The sequence below is a fragment of the Ovis aries genome, chromosome 3 (assembly GCF_016772045.2).
Source record: "Ovis aries strain OAR_USU_Benz2616 breed Rambouillet chromosome 3, ARS-UI_Ramb_v3.0, whole genome shotgun sequence".
Classification (NCBI taxonomy): domain Eukaryota; kingdom Metazoa; phylum Chordata; class Mammalia; order Artiodactyla; family Bovidae; genus Ovis; species Ovis aries.
In genome coordinates this window covers 206,702,975-206,722,100 of record NC_056056.1, presented here as the reverse complement: position 1 = coordinate 206,722,100, position 19,126 = coordinate 206,702,975, and the positions used below count along the sequence as shown (strand labels likewise).

General features: G+C 42.7%; 1 protein-coding gene across 4 annotated transcripts in view; it reads left to right on the top strand.

Moving 5' to 3' along the window:
* The first annotated feature begins 5,009 nt into the window (after nt 1-5,009).
* The window catches only part of A2ML1 (alpha-2-macroglobulin like 1), a 50,487-nt gene continuing 36,370 nt past the window's right edge, over nt 5,010-19,126 (top strand). For 2 of the 4 annotated variants that reach the window (XM_012175472.4, XM_004006891.4), the window contains exons 1-10: nt 5,010-5,112; nt 6,225-6,408; nt 6,912-7,074; nt 7,805-7,857; nt 12,876-12,896; nt 13,630-13,789; nt 14,950-15,034; nt 15,725-15,851; nt 16,716-16,830; nt 17,612-17,721. In XM_012175472.4, coding sequence (XP_012030862.2) covers nt 5,048-5,112; nt 6,225-6,408; nt 6,912-7,074; nt 7,805-7,857; nt 12,876-12,896; nt 13,630-13,789; nt 14,950-15,034; nt 15,725-15,851; nt 16,716-16,830; nt 17,612-17,721 — 1,083 coding nt within the window. In that variant the 5' untranslated portion in view covers nt 5,010-5,047. Of the gene's footprint in view, nt 5,113-6,221; nt 6,409-6,911; nt 7,075-7,804; nt 7,858-12,875; nt 12,897-13,629; nt 13,790-14,949; nt 15,035-15,724; nt 15,852-16,715; nt 16,831-17,611; nt 17,722-19,126 lie in introns of all 4 variants that reach the window. The other 2 variants (XM_012175471.3, XM_012175470.3) reach the window with 1 other exon arrangement.

Sequence of the window (19,126 nt, the reverse complement as noted above, 5' to 3'; positions counted from 1 at the left end):
GAATCTCCGACCATGTTCATCAGGCACTCTATCTATCAGATCTAGGCCCTTAAATCTATTTCTCACTTCCACTGTATAATCATAAGGGATTTGATTTAGGTCATACTTGAATGGACTAGTGGTTTTCCCTACTTTCTTCAATTTAAGTCTGAATTTGGCAATAAGGAGTTCATGATCTGAGCCACAGTCAGCTCCTGGTCTTGTTTTTGCTGACTGTATAGACCTTCCTCATCCTTGGCTGCAAAGAATATAATCAATCTGATTTCTGTGTTGACCATCTGGTGATGTCCATGTGCAGTCTTTTCTTGTGTTGTTGGAAGAGGGTGTTTGCTATGACCAGTATGGTCTCTTGGCAAAACTCTATTAGCCTTTGCTCTGCTTCACTCTGTACTCCAACGCCAAATTTGCCTGTTACTCCAGGTGTTTCTTGACTTCCTACTTTTGCATTCCAGTCCCCTATAATGAAATGGACATCTTTTTTGGGTTCTACAAGGTCTTGTAGGTCTTCATAGAACTGTTCAACTTCTTGAGTGTTACTGGTTGGGGCATCGGCTTGGATCACCATGATATTGAATGGTTTGCCTTGGAAACGAACAGAGATCATTCTGTCATTTTTGAGATCGCATCCACATACTGCATTTTGGACTCTTTTATTGACTATGATGGCTACTCCATTTCTTCTAAGGGAATCTTGCCCACAGTAGTAGATATAATGGTCATCTGAGTTAAATTCACCCATTCCAGTCCATTTTAGTTCACTGATTCCTAAAATGTCTATGTTCACTCTTGCCGTGTTCTGTGATCGGGGAGATGGCACTCAAGCCCACATAGGCATTTAATAGTTAATGTGAGTGAGTGAGTGAAAAGTCACTCAGTTGTGTCCGACTCTGCCACCCCATGGGTTATACAATCCACGGAATTCTCCAGGCCAGAATACTGGAGTGGGTAACCTTTTATTTCTCCCGGGGATCTTCCCAACCCAGGGATTGAATCCAGGTCTCCTGCATTGCACACAGATTCTTTACCAGCTGAGCCACAAGGGAAGCCCAAGAATACTGGAGTGGGTAGCCTATCCCTTCTCCAGCAGATCTTCCCAACCTAGGAATTGAACCAGGGTCTCCTGAATTGCAGGAAGATTCTTTACCAACTGAGCTACAAGGGATAGTTCATTATAAAACTTCAGCTGGTCCAGAATCTGGCTGCCAGCGCAGGGGACATGGGTTCAGTTTCTGGTCCAGGAAGATTCCACAAGCTGCAGATCTACTAAGTCCGGGTGCCCCAGCTTCTGAAGCCCTCGCGTCCTGGAGTCCATGCTCTGCAGCAAGGGAGGGCAAAGCAATGAGAAGCCAGGCACTGCACCAAAGAATGGCTCCCGATCACTAGATTAGACCAGATCACATGCATAGCAATGAAGGCCCAGTGCAGCCCAAAATAAATAAATACATAAAACAAAAATAAAAACTTTTAGCTGTATTATTCTTACTGCTTCTGGGATGGCTCCAGTACGTCCCATGTACTGACACATATGAAACATCCCATCTTTGCTCTGGAGGAACCGTGCCTCCTTAGATTTCAGGCTGTTTAGCTGACTTAACTTTGACTCAGCTCTCTGATTCAGCTTTTTGGTTCAAGAAAAGCTTTGATCTTGCAGTTTGTCTAGCTTTTCCTCATTGGCATTTTTGCAACCATAGAGGAAGTGGAAATTTCTAAAAATTAATTTGTCTTGTTATTTCCTCCCCCCACCCCTTCAATTAGTATTGCAAATGATTCTCTTTGTCACAAAAACATTATTTTAAATAGCTGAACTGTATTAATTTATATTACTATTGCAGTGTTTTCAACCAAACTCATATTATTGGGTGTTATAATAGACATCATATTTTTTGTCCCCCAGCATCTTTACCCCAACCCTCTTCTTTCTTTAGAGGGTTTCTCATCTCCAAGTCCATGTGGTCTCAGAATGACCCAATAACTCCCTATCATGCTATAAGTAAGCAAGTAAGTAAGTTCAGTTGTGTCTGACTCTTTTGCAACCCTATGGACTGTAGCCCACCTGGCTTCTCTGTCCATGGAATTCTCCAGGCAAGAATACTCGGGTGGGTAGCCGTTCCCTTCTCCAGGGGATCTTCCTGACCCAGATATTGAACCTAAGTCTCCTGCATTGCAGGCGTATTCTCTACTATTAGTGCCACTTGGGAAGCCCTTTCATAGTATCCTGGCTACAATAGCTGATTCAGAAATTAGTGTATGAAAGAAGGAACAAAATCTTTCCTTAGAAATTTATGTAACTTAGATGAAAATTTTTGTCCACTGAAATCCTAGAGCTGAAGGAATATGGATTGAGGACGTACAGTTGTTGTCTTCCTCATCACTTAAAGGAAATCCTCTGTGTGGCAGGAGATGAGCAAATAAGATGGAAAAATTGGGGGTGTGGGAAATGAGTCCTGGCAGCATCAAGGCCCCAATTCCAGGCCATAAAGTTTTCAGAGTTTCTCTAGTTCAGTTCTTTCTTTCTTTTTAAAAATATTTTAATTTGTTTATTTTTCTGGGTTTTAGTTGCTCAGGATCTTTGATCTTTGTTACTGCTTGCTGGTCTGACTATAAAGAAAGTTGAGTGCTGAAGAACGATTCTTTTGAACTGTGGTGTTGGAGAAGGCTCTTGAGAGTCCCTTGGACTGCAAGGAGATCCAACAAGTCCATCCTAAAGGAAATCAGTCCTGAATATTCATTGGAAGGACTGATGCTGAAGCTGAAACTCCCATACTTTGGCCACCTGATGAGAAGAACTGATTCATTTGAAAAGACCCTGATGGTGGGAAAGATTGAAGGCAGGAGGAGAAGGGGACAACAGAGGATGAGATGGTTGGATGGCATCTCCGACACAGTGGACACGAGTTTGAGTAAACTCTGGGAGTTGGTGATGGATAGAGGCCTATATGTGCTGCAGTCTATGGGGTCACAGAGTCTGACACGACTGAGGGTCTGAACTGAACTGCTTGCAGAATCTTTATTTGCTACATCTGGGATCTAGTGCCCTGAGCAGAGACTGAACCTGGCCCTGTGCACTGGGAGCATGGAGTCTTAGCCATTGGACCACCAGGGAAGTTCTCATTCTTTCTTTATGTCTGAAAAGCGTAAGTGTAAGTGTAATTCACTCAGTCATGTCTCACTCTTGGTGACCCAATGGACCATAGCTTGCCAGACTACTCTATCCATGGATTTTTCCAGGCAAGAATACTGGAAAGGGTAGACATTCCCTTCTCCCAGGGATATTCCCAATCCCAGGATTGAACTTGTGTCCCTTGCATTGCAGGCAGATTCTTTACCATCTGAACCACCAGGAAAACCCTTTTTTTTTTTAATGTCTTATTCTCCCCAATTATTAAAAACTCTTTTTTGTTTAAGTAGGCTTGATTCAGGTTGGTCACTGTTGTTAGAAAATATCCTAACTAATTTATACTTTAGGTGGCTTTCAAGTCTTGCCATTGTAAAGAGCACTGGGAAGAAACTCAGTGGATATATTTTCTGCATATGTGCCTGCTCTAGTTTCCCATAAAAATATGTTCTCAGAATAAGAGTCATTGGGTCAAAGAATATGCAAATCAGTGAGGCTCTTAACCAGTATTGTGAAATTGCTCTCTGAAAGATTGTCCAATTTATGTTTCCTCTATGATGGGTGCAGAGTACATCATGAGAAACGCTGGACTGGAAGAAACACAAGCTGGAATCAAGATGGCCGGGAGAAATATCAATAACCTCAGATATGCAGATGACACCACCCTTATGGCAGAAAGTGAAGAGGAACTAAAAAGCCTCTTGATGAAAGTGAAAGTGGAGAGTGAAAAAGTTGGCTTAAAGCTCAACATTCAGAAAATGAAGATCATGGCATCCGGCCCCATCACTTCCTGGCAAATAGATGGGGAAGCAGTGGAAACAGTTTCAATCTTATTTTTTTGGGCTCCAAAATCACTGCAGATGGTGACTGCAGCCATGAAATTAAAAGACACTTACTCCTTGGAAGAAAAGTTATGACCAACCTAGATAACATATTAAAAAGCAGATACATTACTTTGCCCACTAAGGTCCGTCTTGTCAAGGCTATGGTTTTTCCAGTGGTCATGTATGGATGTGAGAGTTGGACTGTGAAGAAGGCTGAGCGCCGAAGAATTGATGCGTTTGAACTGTGGTGTTGAAGAAGCCTCTTGAGAGTCCCTTGGACTGCAAGGAGATCCAACCACTCCACTCTAAAGGAGATCAACCCTGGGATTTCTTTGGAGGGAATGATGCTGAAGCTGAAACTCCAGTACTTTGGCCACCTCATGCGAAGAGTTGACTCATTGGAAAAGACTCTGATGCTGGGAGGGATTGAGGGCAGGAGGAGAAGGGGATGACAGAGGATGAGATGGCTGGATGGCATCACGGACTCGATGGACGTGAGTCTGAGTGAACTCCGGGAGTTGGTAATGGATAGGGAGGCCTGGTGTGCTGCGATTCATGGGGTCACAAAGAGTCGGACACGACTGAGCGACTGAACTGAACTGAACTGATGATGGGTATAGTTTCCTATTTTCATACAGTCATGATAATCATGAATAGTATTTAAAAAAATCCACCATTAGGTAAACGCCTACTGCTTTGAATTGATACTGCTCCCACACCTGTGTTTCCAAATACATCTTAATAGAATAATAAGAGGAAAAAAAGAGATCAAATGTAAATGGGAATTTGGAAGGAAATCAGAAGGAAAGGGAAGGACCTCAAATGTGTTCTGAGAGGTTTACCGCTGTGAATACATCAGCCCTGGTTTTTCCCCTAAACAGGTTTTTGAGACTGGCTGAGCCAGTATGAATGTTTCAGGGAGAAATAAATTTTAAGAAGTGAATAGAAGCCCTACCCTGCTATACCACCTCTGCCTGAGGCCCCAGAAGGTGATTGGCTGTGGCATCCTCATTGCTCCCCATCCTACCTGGGGAGTAGCATATATATATGCTACAGGGGGTGAGCCAACCATTGGCTCCTGCTCCTGAGGACTCTGTCACCCACAAAGATGTGGGCTGAGCTCCTTCTAGGAATATTAGCCCTGTTGCCAGCCTCGGCAGGAAAATTTCTCCCGTAAGTGCTTGGTGTGTCAGTGTTGATTTAGGGCAGGTGGCATCTTCGTCCATCTTTCTAAGACATAACTATGGAGGGGCAGGAGATAACTTTTGGTTTATTTTAATGCCCTTTCATCTTTTTCTTTCTTTGGTTTTATTTCTCCTTTACCCAGAGAGAAAAGCTAAGTCGCCAAGAAGAAACTTTGAAAAATATGATAATATCGAAATATAGTAGCCTCCCACTGCCCTGATCTCTGTTGTTCTGGTTGTTCAGTTCTTGTTGCTCTTTCTTTATGTCTGAAAAGTGAAAGTGTGAGTCACTCAGTCGTGTCCGACTCTTTGTGACCCCATGGACTGCAGCACTCCAGGCCTCCCTGTCCTTCACCATCTCCTGGAGCTTGCTCAAACTCATGTCCGTTGAGTTGGTGATGCCATCCAACCATCTCAACCTCTCCTTCTCCTCCTGCCCTCAATCTTTCCCAACATCAGGGTCTTTTCCAATGAGCTGGCTCTTCGCATCAGGTGGCCAAAATATTGGAGCTTCAGCTTCAGCATCAGTCCTTCCAATGAATATTCTGGATTGATATCTTTTAGGATTGACTTCCTTTAGGATTGACTGGTTTGATCTGCTTGCAGATCCCAAATGGAACTCACTTCCTCCTTGGTACCCTGGGCCTAGGTTCTCCATGGTGGCCTATGGTGGGGGGGCAGGGGGAAGGGTGTGAGTATAAGGCTGATTTGTTATTTTTCTCCTTCTCCCTTATAGAAAATAAGGGTCATAATGGCAGGTGCTTTGTCTCTTTAATTCTTTGCTACATGCTGAGTACTCAGGAGAGGGGTTAATTAATTTTTCATTGAATAGATGAGTCATTACTGCCCTGAAATCCTTTTGCTTCTTTAGTAGAAGTATAGTTCTGAGAGCTTAGATGGTAAAGAATCCACCTGCAATGCAGGAAACCTGCGTACGATCCCTGGGTTGGGAAGATCCCCTGGAGGAGGGCATGGCTACCCACTCCAGTATTCTTGCCTGGAGAATCCCATGGACAGAGGAGCCTGGTGGGCTACAGTCATGGGGTTGCAAAGAGCCAGGGAGACAATTAGTGACCAACACTTTTTCCCTTTCTTTAGTAGAAACTATCTGGTGGCATTGCCAGCCCATCTTAAGTTCCCCTCTACTCAGAGGGTTTGCTTGGATCTGAGTCCTGGGTACAGCAATGTAAAATTCACTGTTACTCTGGAGACCAAGGGCAAAACTCACACATTGCTGCAACAGTTTGGACTAAAGACGAGACACTTACACTGCTCGTCCTTTTTGGTAAGTACAGGCTTAGCCCAACTCTCATCCTCAGTTTTCCTATTCTCCCTGGATGCACTATAATTTGTCTTTAAGTATGTTTTTTCTTATCTTACTTTTTGCCATGGCTTCTAAACTCATCTCTCATCAACTTCAATTCCTGGCCATAACTTCAGATATTATTCTCTGGCAACTTTTTTTTCTTTCTTTATAAAAAAATTTTTTTTAAATTATAGAAATGTATGATAACACATTTACAGGTGACTTGGAAAATACAGAACAAAGTTACATAGAGTTCCACTAGATATTACAATTATTTTTTTAAGTAGATAAATTAAGATTTTTACTTGGAATTTTAATATCAGACTTCCGGCAACTTTTTCTTGGCTCCAACCTTGCCAGCCCCATCAACTGATTCCTTTCCTTTTAATTTCTCTCTCGGGTTAAGACTAGTTGGTTCTGTCCTCCCCCACCCCACCCCCAGTCTCCTGTTCCTCTCCAGAGCTCTCCCCTGTCTTGGCCAGGTACCACTTCCTTCTGGTGGCACAGAAGAAGTAGCCACCGTCCGGGTGAGAGGAACTGGAAATAATGTCTACATTGAGGAGAAGAAAAATGTTCTGATTCAGAGGCAGCAGAATGGCATCTTTATACAAACTGACAAACCTGTCTACAGCCCAGGGCAGGAAGGTAAGAGGCACAGAGGTGGGATGAGACAAAAGACAGGGAGTATCTTCTCACGTTCGCAGAGCGACTTTGCGGATTGGTGGTAGCCCCATGGCCCAAGGAAGAGGTGGAGGCATGGAGGAAGCCTGGAGGGATAAAGGGTTACAGGTGCTGAATGCAGGCAGTGCTGCACAAGCAAAGGAGTAGTGGGTGGAGCTGCTACTGTGTGTGTGTGTTTGTGTGTGTGTATAAAACAAAATACAGGGAATTCCCTGGCAGTCTAGTGGTTAAGACTCCGCATTCTCACTACCGTAGGTCCGGGTTCAATCCCTGGCTGGAGAACTAAGATCCTACAAGACCCAGTGCCTGGCCAAAAAATTCCAATAAGTAAATAAGTAAAACAAAATACAGATTTCTTCTGGAAAGGAATTTGGCAGGTTTAACTGGATCGCTGGGTCTCATAGCAAGCTGCCTGTGTAAGAATCAGAAAACATCAAGGGCATTTGGCCCAAGCCCTAGGATTTATATTTGCTTCCTCTTCCTTTGAAGCGGATTCCATCCTGGACTTTCAAAGTCAGGAGCCGTGACCGTTGGGGCATTAGCTGTCTCTCAGACTAGGTTTTATTTCAAAAGTAAAACCTGGTAGGATTTTGCTGACTCAGAAGTATGTATGAGGAAGCAAAAAGGTGGAAAAAAGAAAGATTCTGAGGTGAGGGGAAAATCCCTTTTGCTAATGACGCCCATTTCCTTCTAGTGCATTTCCGTATAGTCACCCTCACCAGCACCTTTGTTCCAGTGAATGACCAGGTAAGAGTTTCACTGGGAAGAAGGAACTGGCAAGGGAATGCGTGAGGGCAGACTGGAGAATGAGAGAGGCCCTTTAGAAGCAGAACACTTGTGGGTTCTACAGTCAGGGAACTAGTCAAATCTCCCAGCCCCCATCTGCCTGAAAGCAGGCAGTGGCATCTCGCTCTCAGGTTTGACATCTGAAAGCATTAATTAGGTTAACATTCTTAACAGACGGTTCCATTTGCCTCTGTTAAGAGCTTTTTTCAAACGTCAAGACGTTCCCTCCAGGAGTGACACCTAGTGGCTCTGCAGTTCAAATACTAAGAAGGAATTCAGGAATACTTTTAACAAAAGGAAGAAATAAGGATCTTTTTCTTCTTTTTTTTTTACTACAAGGCAAGGTGATTTATAGCATAGACAATTTCCTTAAGGCAACGTTTTGTGCCAAAGGTAAAAATGCGGTAACGTTTGGCGAATACTTAAATTTTCCTCGAACAATTGGATCACTAGAATCACAAGTCATATGATTTGGTTTGCTCTGAATTTAGGGCTTGTGTCATTTCTACACGTTTGAAATACTGGGTTGGCCCAAAAGTTCGTTCGGATTTTACATACCATCTTACGAACTTTTGGCCCAACCCAATACCTCTCAGACACCCCCAGCTGCCTTTTTCCTCCTTCGGTCAGAGCCCATGTAGTTAAATGAAAAATTTAAAGATAGTCATGGAGAAAGCATTGCTTATATTTCCATCTCCATGTTCCCAGGCTGCTGTTTCCTTTCCTGATGTACAGGGAAGCTATAAGTTTATTGTTGATCAGTAGCCTTCTCCAACCACTACTTTCCTGATTTAGAATTGGTTTTTTAGTTTCTCCTTCCTATTGCCTGTATGCTTTCCTTATCACTTCGGTATAATATTAAGTTGTTGTTTAGTTGTTCAGTCATGTCCGACTCTTTGTGATCCCATGGACTGAAGCCCACCAGGCTCCTCTGTCCATGGGATTCTCTAGGCAAGAATACTGGAGTGGGTTGCCATTTCCTTTTCCAGGGGATCTTCCCGACACAAGGATGAATCCCAATATTCTGTTTGGCGTGGATTCTTTACCACTGAGCACCTTGGTAGCCTTGATTCTAGAGCTGGGATGAGGGTCAGTTCAGTTCAGTTGATTAGTTGTGTCTGACTCTTTGCAACCCCATGGATTGCAGCATGCCAGGCTTCTCTGTCCATTACCAACTAGACAAAGGAGTCAAAGTGTGGCCACAGTTAGTTGTTTTATTTTATTTATTTATTTTTAGTTAGAGTTATTTTAGACTCTACTGCCCCCTGGATGTTGATCTCATTAGCTACCCCTCTTACATTGTCTTGCCTCTGTTCAAATTGTGCTGAATTACAAGTACTCTGATTTCCGTACTTCTGTGTTCTCTTTCTGTTGTCAAATTACTCTTTCCTCCACATACCATTTCTCTAGTCAGCCCCCACTCCAAGTTGCAACTTGGAGCCCTGAAAACCTGAAGCACTGAATTTGGAACTCCAAATGAAACATTGCAATTAACTAAAAATGTTTTACTGAGAAATGGAGTGGTAGGACTTCCTTGGTGGTCCAGCAGCTAAGACTTCACGATTCCAGTGCAGGGGGGCCCAGGTTCAATCACTGGTCAGGGAACTAGATCCCACATGTGGCAACTAAGAGTTTGAATGCTGTAGTTAAAGATCCCACATGCTGTAGCTAAAGATTCCCACATGCTGTAACTAAGACACGGCACAGCCAAATAACTTTGAAAAAAAAAGAAAGAAGGGGAGTGACAAAAACTGTGAGTTTACAGAGTTCAATATTTCATCCTCAAACAACAAAAGTATACATGCTAGTAATTGATTGTATATAGCTTTGTTGCTTACCTAGTTATTCAGAAACTTCAGGTAGCTTCCAGCGAAAATGTTACCTTTCTGGTTGAACACTTACTGGTGTCCAAAGCTGCTTCTTGACTCTAAAAAAATGATTTTGTTCTCGAAGGAACTGTTGTTTTCCCCCTAGGATTTACAGCAATGGCAGTAATCTCGGTGACACTTGCCTTCTTATCATGTATATAGTCAGGTTTGTGCATGTCCTATTTTTCCCTTTAGGAAGAAGGGCAGAATGTCCCCCCACCATATCCCCCAGCCCCAAATGTACCACTTGGGCATGTGGATTCTTTTGAGCTGAAGGCTGGGTTCATTGAGAAAAGACCTATTACTGAGATAACTTTTTTCCTTCCAGTCTTATTGAGATGCAATTGACGTACAGCAATGTATAAAATTAAGGTGTACAGCATAATGATTTGACTGATATACATCATGAAATAATGACCATAATAAGTCTAGTGAACATCTGTCATCTCATATGAGAACCTGCCTGCTATGCAGGAGTCACAGGTTTGATGCCTGGGTCAGGAAGATCCCTTGGAAGAGGGAGTGGCAACCCACTCCAGTATTCTTGCCTGGAAAATCCCATGGACAGAAGAGCCAGGCAGGCTACAGTCCACGGGGTTGCGAAAGAGCTGGACATGACTTAGTGACTAAACAACACTCATCTTATATAGATACAACATTAAAGAAGTAGAAGACAATGTTTTTTTCTTGAGATGAGTAATCCCATTTAAAAATTTTTGCGTGTGTTCCCCTTGCCTGAGGAGCTATCTCCAATAAAATATTACCAAGACCAATGTCAAAGAGTTTACTGCTTATATTTTCTTCTAGAAGTTTTATGGTTTCAGTTCGATTGTTTAGTAACATATTGGTTAGACTCAATGTGTTTGTGGGGTTTTTTTTTTGTAGTTGATTTTTAGTCTCATAGTGTTGTGGTTGAAAAAGATTCTTGATATGATTTCAGTTTTCTTAAATTTACTGACTCTCTTTGTATTCCATCATGTGTCTATCATGTCACAATATTCCATTTGCACTTGAAAAGAATGAATATTCTGCTTTGGGATGAAATATTCTATATTGTATAGAATGTTCATTTGGTCTAATAAATTGCCAAAGGCCATTTCTCTCTGAATGCCTCGTCCATTGATGTACATGGTGTGTTAAAGTCCCCCACTGTCGTTGTTACTGTTAATTTCTCCCTTTGTGTCTGTTAATGCTTGCTTTCTTTAGGTGCCTGAATCTTTTAAAAAGAATATCTTAAAAAAATATTATTATAACACCTGAAGAAATTAACAAAAATTATTTAATATCATCTATATAATACTAATTTCTAAGTTTTCTAACTAACACATTTTTTTTCCCCCAAACTAATCTCTGATCTGCTGCTGCTGCTAAGTCGCTTCAGTCGTATCCGACTCTTTGCGACCCCATAGACGGCAGCCCACCAGGCTCCCCCGTCCCTGGGATTCTCCAGGCAAGAACACTGGAGTGGGTTGCCATTTCCTTCTCCAATGCATTAAAGTGAAAAATGAAAGTAAAGTCGCTCAGTCGTGCCTGACTCTTAGCGACCCCATAGACCGCAGCCTACCAGGCTCCTTCGTCCATGGGATTTTCCAGGCAAGAGTACTGGAGTGGGGTGCCATTGCCTTCTCCAATCAGATTCATGCATTATATTTGGTTGTTACATTTAAAAACGTTCTCATATTCTAAACTAATCCCCTTTATTTTTTTTATTAGTTTGACTTTTTTGAGAGAGAGAGCAAGCGATGATGTCAGGCTAGATGACTTATAGAATGTCCCCATTATGGAATATGATATTTACTTTTGAGGAAGCCTAGGTGGCAGGGCTTCCCAGGTGGCGCTAGTGGTAGGAAAAAAACCAAAAAACCTGCCTGTTAATGTAGGAGGCAAAAGAGATACAGGTTGTTCCCTGGGTTGGGAAGATCCCCTGGAGAAGGGAATGGCTACCCACTCCAGTATTCTTGCCTGGAGAATCCCATGGACAGAGGAGCCTGGCAGGCTATGGTCCATAGGGTCTCACAGAGTCGAATATAACTGAAGCAACTTAGCATAGCAGCTTAGTTGTCTTATGGAATATTCAATATTCTTGATTTGCCTGATTATTTCTCACTGTGTAATATAACTTGTTCTTTTATCTTCTGAAGGCAGTTCTGAAGTCTTAGGTTTAAACTAAACTTTTTGTAAAGATATTTGGTTAAAAAGATAGATAATGTTGGGAACCTCAAATATGTCTCTTCAGGAGGTACATAATGTCAGGTTGCCCTGTTATTAATGATGGTGAATTTGATTGCTTAGTTAGGGTGGATGGTGAGCTTGATTGCTTAGTTAGGGTGACGACAGACTAATTTCTCCAGTGGTAAGGTGTGTTCTTTTTTTTAAATTAACAAGTAATTTGGGCTGACACTTCGACACCTCGCACAAGGACTCCTTCTCCAATTAAACTTAGGGGTTTTCATGTCCATTTCCTTGAGGAAATGACACACGATCCTTTGATGGAGCTATTTCAAACATTTTTAAAAAATAAATTATTTTGCACTGCTTGAAAGTAAGATTCTTGCCCACTGGTGTTCAGAAAGTAGAGGAGGAGGCTAGGAGATAGTTGGCTCCCAAGAAGAGGTTCAAATATGAGGGAGTCTCCAGAGAATGAGATGGTGGATAGCATCACCATGATTTGATGGACATGAATTTGAGCAAACTCTGGGAGACAGTGAAGGACTAGGGAGCCTGATGTGCTGCAGTCCATGCGGTCACAAAGAGTCGGACACAAGTTAGTGACTGAACAACCACCATCACCACCAGATACTAATACTTTCCTTTAGGACATGTATGGAAAAACTCAGTCACAGAGCACTGAAGGATGCTGAGGGTCAGAAGTTCCATTTCTTCAAAGTTTTTGGAGACTAGCAATCCCTTTAGGAAAGCTCTTCTTTCTGCTCTCCCAACCCATAAGGCTTTGCCTCGTTGTTACTCTTACCAAGGCACGAAAGAGCCATTTAGAAAGGAAGGGGTAGGTAACAGAGAAAGAGAGAGGCCTTTGTGAACTTTTTGCTTTCAGCAAGCCTACCCTTATTGCTAGCTCTGCTTTAACCCTTATTATCTGGTTTTCTTTTTCAGTACTCCATTGTGGAACTGCAGGTAAGTAAAGGTTTCTTTCTTTTTTGCTGTCCTCTGTGCAGAAGGTGGTTGATGCTAAGCCCCCAAACCAGCAACAATCGTGGGATCTTGGTCCAGAGCCTGAGACTTTGCACTGGCCCCAAGCGCCTGCGATTCCACCTAAGCTGTGCCTGTTCTCTTGCCTCTGCCCACCCTGCCCCTCAACCTCTGTAAATAAGGACAGCAACCTCTACAGTGATGAACGTCCCTATTCTGATTCCTGCAACTTCTTTCTCTGTGCTGTGTCAGTCCAGCAGAACTTGGTTCTGTACTCCTCTTAGTCTTTGGGATGGCTAATATCACAGACACTCAGCCACTGAACATGACAAGGATACCTGTGAGAAGTGTTAAGAAAGAGGCAAGAATTCCCCACAATACCCCCTCCATTTTCCCATCAAATTAGCTCTCTTTCAGGTAGTCAGTCCTTCAGAGTTACCAGTCTTAAGGGACCAAGAATTAGCATTCTTTGTAAAGAATATCTTACATAAACAATGTTATCCTGGATAACATTCTGAAACTGGATAACATTTTCAAGAACCTAGTCTAACTATTTGAATCCACAGAGGGTTCTTTTCTTCCTGGATGCAGACCACAGGGGTTATGAACAGCAGGTGGGATTCTTTACCTGCTTTTTGCTTCTTTACCTGCTTTCTGCAGTGCAGGGTGGGAATCAAAGAGGCAGGCGTGTCATGAGATTTCTTTTTCTTGAGCACAGGATCCAAATAACAATAGGATTGCACAGTGGCTGAACGTGGTGCCCAAGCAAGGCATCGTAGACCTGTCCTTCCAGCTGGCACCAGAGGCAACGCTGGGTACCTACAGTGTGGCTGTGGCTGATGGCAAGACCTTTGGCACCTTCAGTGTGGAAGAATATGGTAGGTGGGAGAGTTAGTAGATCAGAGTGTTGGACATGATCTTGTGTAAGAACCAGCAAAGGTCAAGTGAAACTTACAGTGGAACTAGGTCAAAGATGGCAGAAGATTTTACTTCCAGTGGAGCCTCATCACCAATCCAATGGACATGAACTTGGGCAAACTCTGGGAGATGATGAGGGACAGGAAAGCCTGGTGTACTGCAGTCCACGGGGCTGCAAAAAGCCAAACACGACTTGGTGACTGAACAACAACAACAATATACGCTCATTGTAACATATTAGCATAAGCTAAGTGACACACCCACTAGCGCCATGACAGGTCCCAGGCTGGCCATCAGAGATAAGAAAGTGGGCTGTGAACCAGCCTGGAAATCTCCATCTCTTACCCAAAATAGTTGGATTACTCTTCCTGCTCATTAGCCTATGAAATTTTTGCTGTTGTTTAGTTGCTAAGTCATGTCCAACTGTTTGGTGACCCCATGGACTATAGCCCTCCAGGCTCCTCTGTCAGTGGGATTTCCCAGATAAGAATACTGGAGTGGGTTGCCATTTCTTTCTCCAGGGGATCTTCCTGACCAAGGGATCAAACCAGCATCTCCTGCATTAGTAGGTGGATTCTTTACTGCTGAGCCACCAGGGAAGCCCAGCCTATGAAATTACCCAGCCCATACAAACTAACCATCCCATATTTTCACACCTCTCCCCTTCTGAGATGTCTCACACTCTGTCTGTGGTATGTGTTTCTCTTTAAATAAATCTAATTCTTACTTTTTTTTTTAAAGGGATTATTTATTCATTTTAGTGCTAAATCAGTAACTTTGGGAGGATTTTCCCTTAATAATGCCCCATTAATTTAATTAGCCAGGCTTCCCAGGTGGCCCTAGTGGTAAAGAATCCTCCTACCAATACAGGAGGCCTGGGTTCCATCCCTGGATCAGGAAGATCTCCTGAAGTAGGAAATGGCACCCCACTCCAGTTTATTCTTGCCTGGAAAATTCCAAGGACAGAGAAGTCTGCAGTCCACGGGGCTGCAAAGAGTTGAACGTGATTGAGCAACTTAATTAGATAATTATTATCACTGTTTTATACCCCTCTGTTCACTACCTGTGCAGTCAAACTTTCTTCCTCTTCATTTTCCATCTCTCTTTCTACTCTTTCCAGTGCTGCCTAAGTTTAAAGTGGAAGTGGTGGAACCCAAGCAGTTATCAATGGCGGAAGACTCTTTCTTAGTGAAAGTTTGTAGTAGGTAAGAATAAAGCTCTGGATCCATTGAGGATGAAAGCTATATTGAGAGATGTCGTGATCGAGTGTTATGAGGAGAGGATTGTGGAGGTAGTGGTTAAATTTTGTGATGTTTTATGTGGCTCAGAGTCACAAGTTCTGCAAAAACACACTTTTTAAAAAAATTGTTTTTTATGTGGACCATTTTTTTAAAAGTCTTTATTGACATTTGGTACAATATTGCTTCTATTTTATGTTTTGGTTTTCCGGCCATGAGGCATGTGGGATCTTAATTCCTGGACCAGGGGTTTAACCCGCATCCTCTGCATCGGAAGGTGAAGTCTTAACCACTGAACCACAAGGGAAATCCCAGGGACACATTATCTGCATTTTTGTGCTTACTTTCCTCTGCTTTCTCAGCTGGCATTATTGGTTTAGAATCTACTTTGTGCAGAGCACAGTATTGAATCCCATGGGAAGAAGGAGTAAGGAAAAAGAAAGACACTGTTGTCCTTTGGGTGGTATTTATTGTGCAACGGCAATACTCTAAAGCTTTGAGTAGAGCAGAGATGTGAATGAGAGCTGGAGAAAGGTGGGACTGTCAGAGCGCTTACAGAGATGGGCATGCGGAAGAAAGGAAAAGTGTTTAGGGGAGGAGGGCCTGGATCACAGGTGGATTTGCCCCTCTCTGATTCCTCATGTTTTTCTGGGTTAGGTACACCTATGGAAAGCCCGTGCAAGGAGTAGTGCACGTATCAGTGTGTCAAAAGCCATATATTTACCGGTATCCAGATCCAGAACGGGAACGTTTACCTGACAGATGCAAGAAAGTCTCTGGACACGTGAGTAAAACAAGATGTAGAAAAGGAAGCTTATTCTTATGTCCTAAAGAGTAAGTAAGCAAGCACCAATATAGAAAAGTGGTTAAAAACATCCAGAGTAGAAATAATTTCATGCGATTAGTACCTCATTTCTAAAAACACAGAAATCTTTTTATCCCTCCAAAGATAAAGCTCTTTTAGAATCTGCCTTGGGATCAAGAGATTAACCTAAACCTTTGGAAGATACAATTTTCCTGTTCTGAAGGTGGTTCTTTTCTCCTCATATCTTGGAAGTTCCAAGTCATGTATGGGTGTATGCTTCATGTTATGGAATACTTTTTCTATCTTAAAGATGGAGAAACTGGGAATTCCCTGGTGGTCCAGTGGTTAGAACTCCATGCTTTCATTGCCAAAGGCCCAGGTTCAATCTCTGTTTGGGGAACTAAGATCCCATAAGCCACGTGGCACACACACACAAAAAATTTGAGAAACTGAAGTATAGAGATAAGAAATAATTTTCTTCTACAGGACATCATGAGTTAGAAGTAGAGATTAGGGTCTTCCCTGGTGGTTCAGTGGTTAAGAATTTGCCTTCCAATGCAGAGTATGTGGGTTCAATCCCTGATCAGGGAACTAAAGATTCCACATGCTGCTCAGCAGCTAAGCCTGGGAGCTGTAACTATTGAAACCCTGCAGCACAACTAGAGAGCCCGTGTGCCCTAGAGCCTGTATAATCACAACAGATAGCCTGTGCGCTGCAATGAAAGATCTCCTGTGTCACACCTAAGGCCAGAGCAGCCAAGTAAATAGATAAACTTAAAAAGAAGTAGAGATTAGGTTATTCACCCTCTTTCTTCCTCTCTCTCTCTCTGATTGCCTCACTAGATTGACAAAGCGGGATGCATCTCAACTTCTGTGGCCATGTCCATGTTCAACTTCACTGGGTATTATTACAGACAAGACATCAATATCATGGCTACTGTGGTGGAGGAAGGGACAGGTAAGTGGGATGTTCCTTGCTTCATTAAGAAAAGGGAAGGGAAAAGAGTTATCCAAGAGAGAGAACCTGTATAGTCAAAGCTATGGTTTTTCCAGTAGTCATGTATGGATGTGAGAGTTGGACCATAAAGAAGGCCGAATGCCAAAGAATTGATGATTTCAAATGGTGATGCTGGAGAAGACTCTTGAGAGTCCCTTGGACTGCAAGGAGATGAAACCAGTCGATCCTAATGGAAATCAACCTTGAATATTCATTGAAAGGACTGATGCTGAAGCTACAATACTTTTGCCACCTGATTCAAAGAACCAACTCATTGGAAAAGCCCCTGATGCTGGGAAAGATTGAGGGCAGGAGGAGAAGGGGGTTGACAGGATGAGATGGTTAGATGGCATCACTTACTCAGTGGACATGAGTTTGAGCAAACTCCCGGAGTTAGTGAAGGACAGGGAAGCTTGGCGTGCTGCAGTCTGTGGGGTCGCAAAGAGCTGGACATAATTTAGTGACTGAACAACAACTCAGACGACGCAAGACTCGCCTTCATCAGTGCTTAGAAGGGACTCCGTTCTAAGTTCACAGTCAATGGGAAATGTCAGATTTCATCTGCCATCCATTCCCTATTTCCCCAAAAGTTTGGGAAGGAGAAGTTAGTTTAGATCTTTGGTCAGAATGATAGTCATCTTCTCACTTCCTGCGGCATCATCCTTTCAGGCAGTCTTATGTTAAACATGAAGATGAGGATGTTAGGTATTTAGATTATCATACATCTGGTTTCCCTCTACAGGAGTGGAAGCCAACACCACCCAGGATATATACATTTCTTCACAAATGGGATCCATGACCTTCGAAGACACCAATGACTATTATTACCCCAATTTCCCCTTCAGTGGAAAGGTATGTTGAAGCTCATCTCTGCTCAGACAAAAAATGCTTAACCACCCTGTCAACTCCTGCCTGAACATATATTAACTTAGCATTTTTCTAAGTATTCTATGTGTATTCACTTTAATCTGTAAAACAATCCTGAGTTAGACATTATTATTGGCCCCATTTGACAGACAAAAAGGCTGAGACACAGAGAGGTTAGTGAAGTTCGATGATTTTCCCAAGGTTATACAGCTCATAAGTGGTAATTATGGTCAGAGCTAGGCAGCCTGCCTCGAGAGCAACAGTCCCCAACCTTTTTTGCACCAGGGACCGCTTTTGCGGAAGATGTGCGGGGGATGGTCTTAGGATGATTCAAGTGGATTACATTTATTGTGCACTTTGATTCTATTATTAGTGCGTCAGCTCTACTTCAGACCAGCAGGCATTAGATCCTGGAGGTTGGAGACCCCTGCTCTAGAGTATGTGCTTAACTCCTGGCACTGTGTGTCCTTAATCTCACGTGAGATGTGCCTTAAATACTAATGTGACTTCAATGACCCTCCCAATGCCAGGGGTTCCCCTCCTCCTGTGTCAGTCTTTGAATTTTAGAGCTGCAAGTTACCTGGTGAGATCATCTAGTCTGAGTTTCTGCATCTAGGCAAGGTTAATATCAAACTTCCTGCCACAGAGAGCCACTTATGGCTCCTTAAGCATCGTCTTTAGAGATTTAAAAAATTGTAGTGTCTTCTCTCTGATTCCTAGCATTCCACCCCTCTCTCTAGCTTATCTTCTTCACTTCCCAAATAATTGGTGAACACCATACTATTGTACATATTCAGATCCGTTATTCCTTGGTCATCTCTTCTTTAGACCAAGAGTAGGTCCACACTGTCTTAGAGCCTAAGGATTATACAATTTAGGAGTGGAAGAGGATGCTCTGTAGGAAAATGAAAGCAAAAAAATACACAGAGCTTTGGCAGCAGGGTATGAAAAAGAAGAGCCCTGATGCTTCCTAAGCCATGTGGCAAATCTACTTCTTTTGTGTTCATTCATTTGTTTTTTTGTTTTTAACATTTTATTTTGTATTGGGGTATAGCTGATTAAAAGTGTTGTGATAATTTCAGGTGAACAGCAAAGGGACTCAGGCATACATATACATGTATCCATTCTCCCCCAAAGCCCCTTCGCATCCACTGTTACATTATGCTGCCACATAACACTGAACAGAGTTCTCTGTGCTATACAGTAGGTTCTTGTTGGTTATCCATTTTAAATATAGCAGAGTGTACATGTCCATTCCAAACTCCCTAACTATTCCTTCCCCACCACAGCCTTAAGTTGTGAGCCTCTAAGTCTGTGAGCCTCTGTTTTGTAAGCAGTGCGTTTGTGTCATTTCATTTTAGATTCCACATATAAGGGGTGTTATATGATA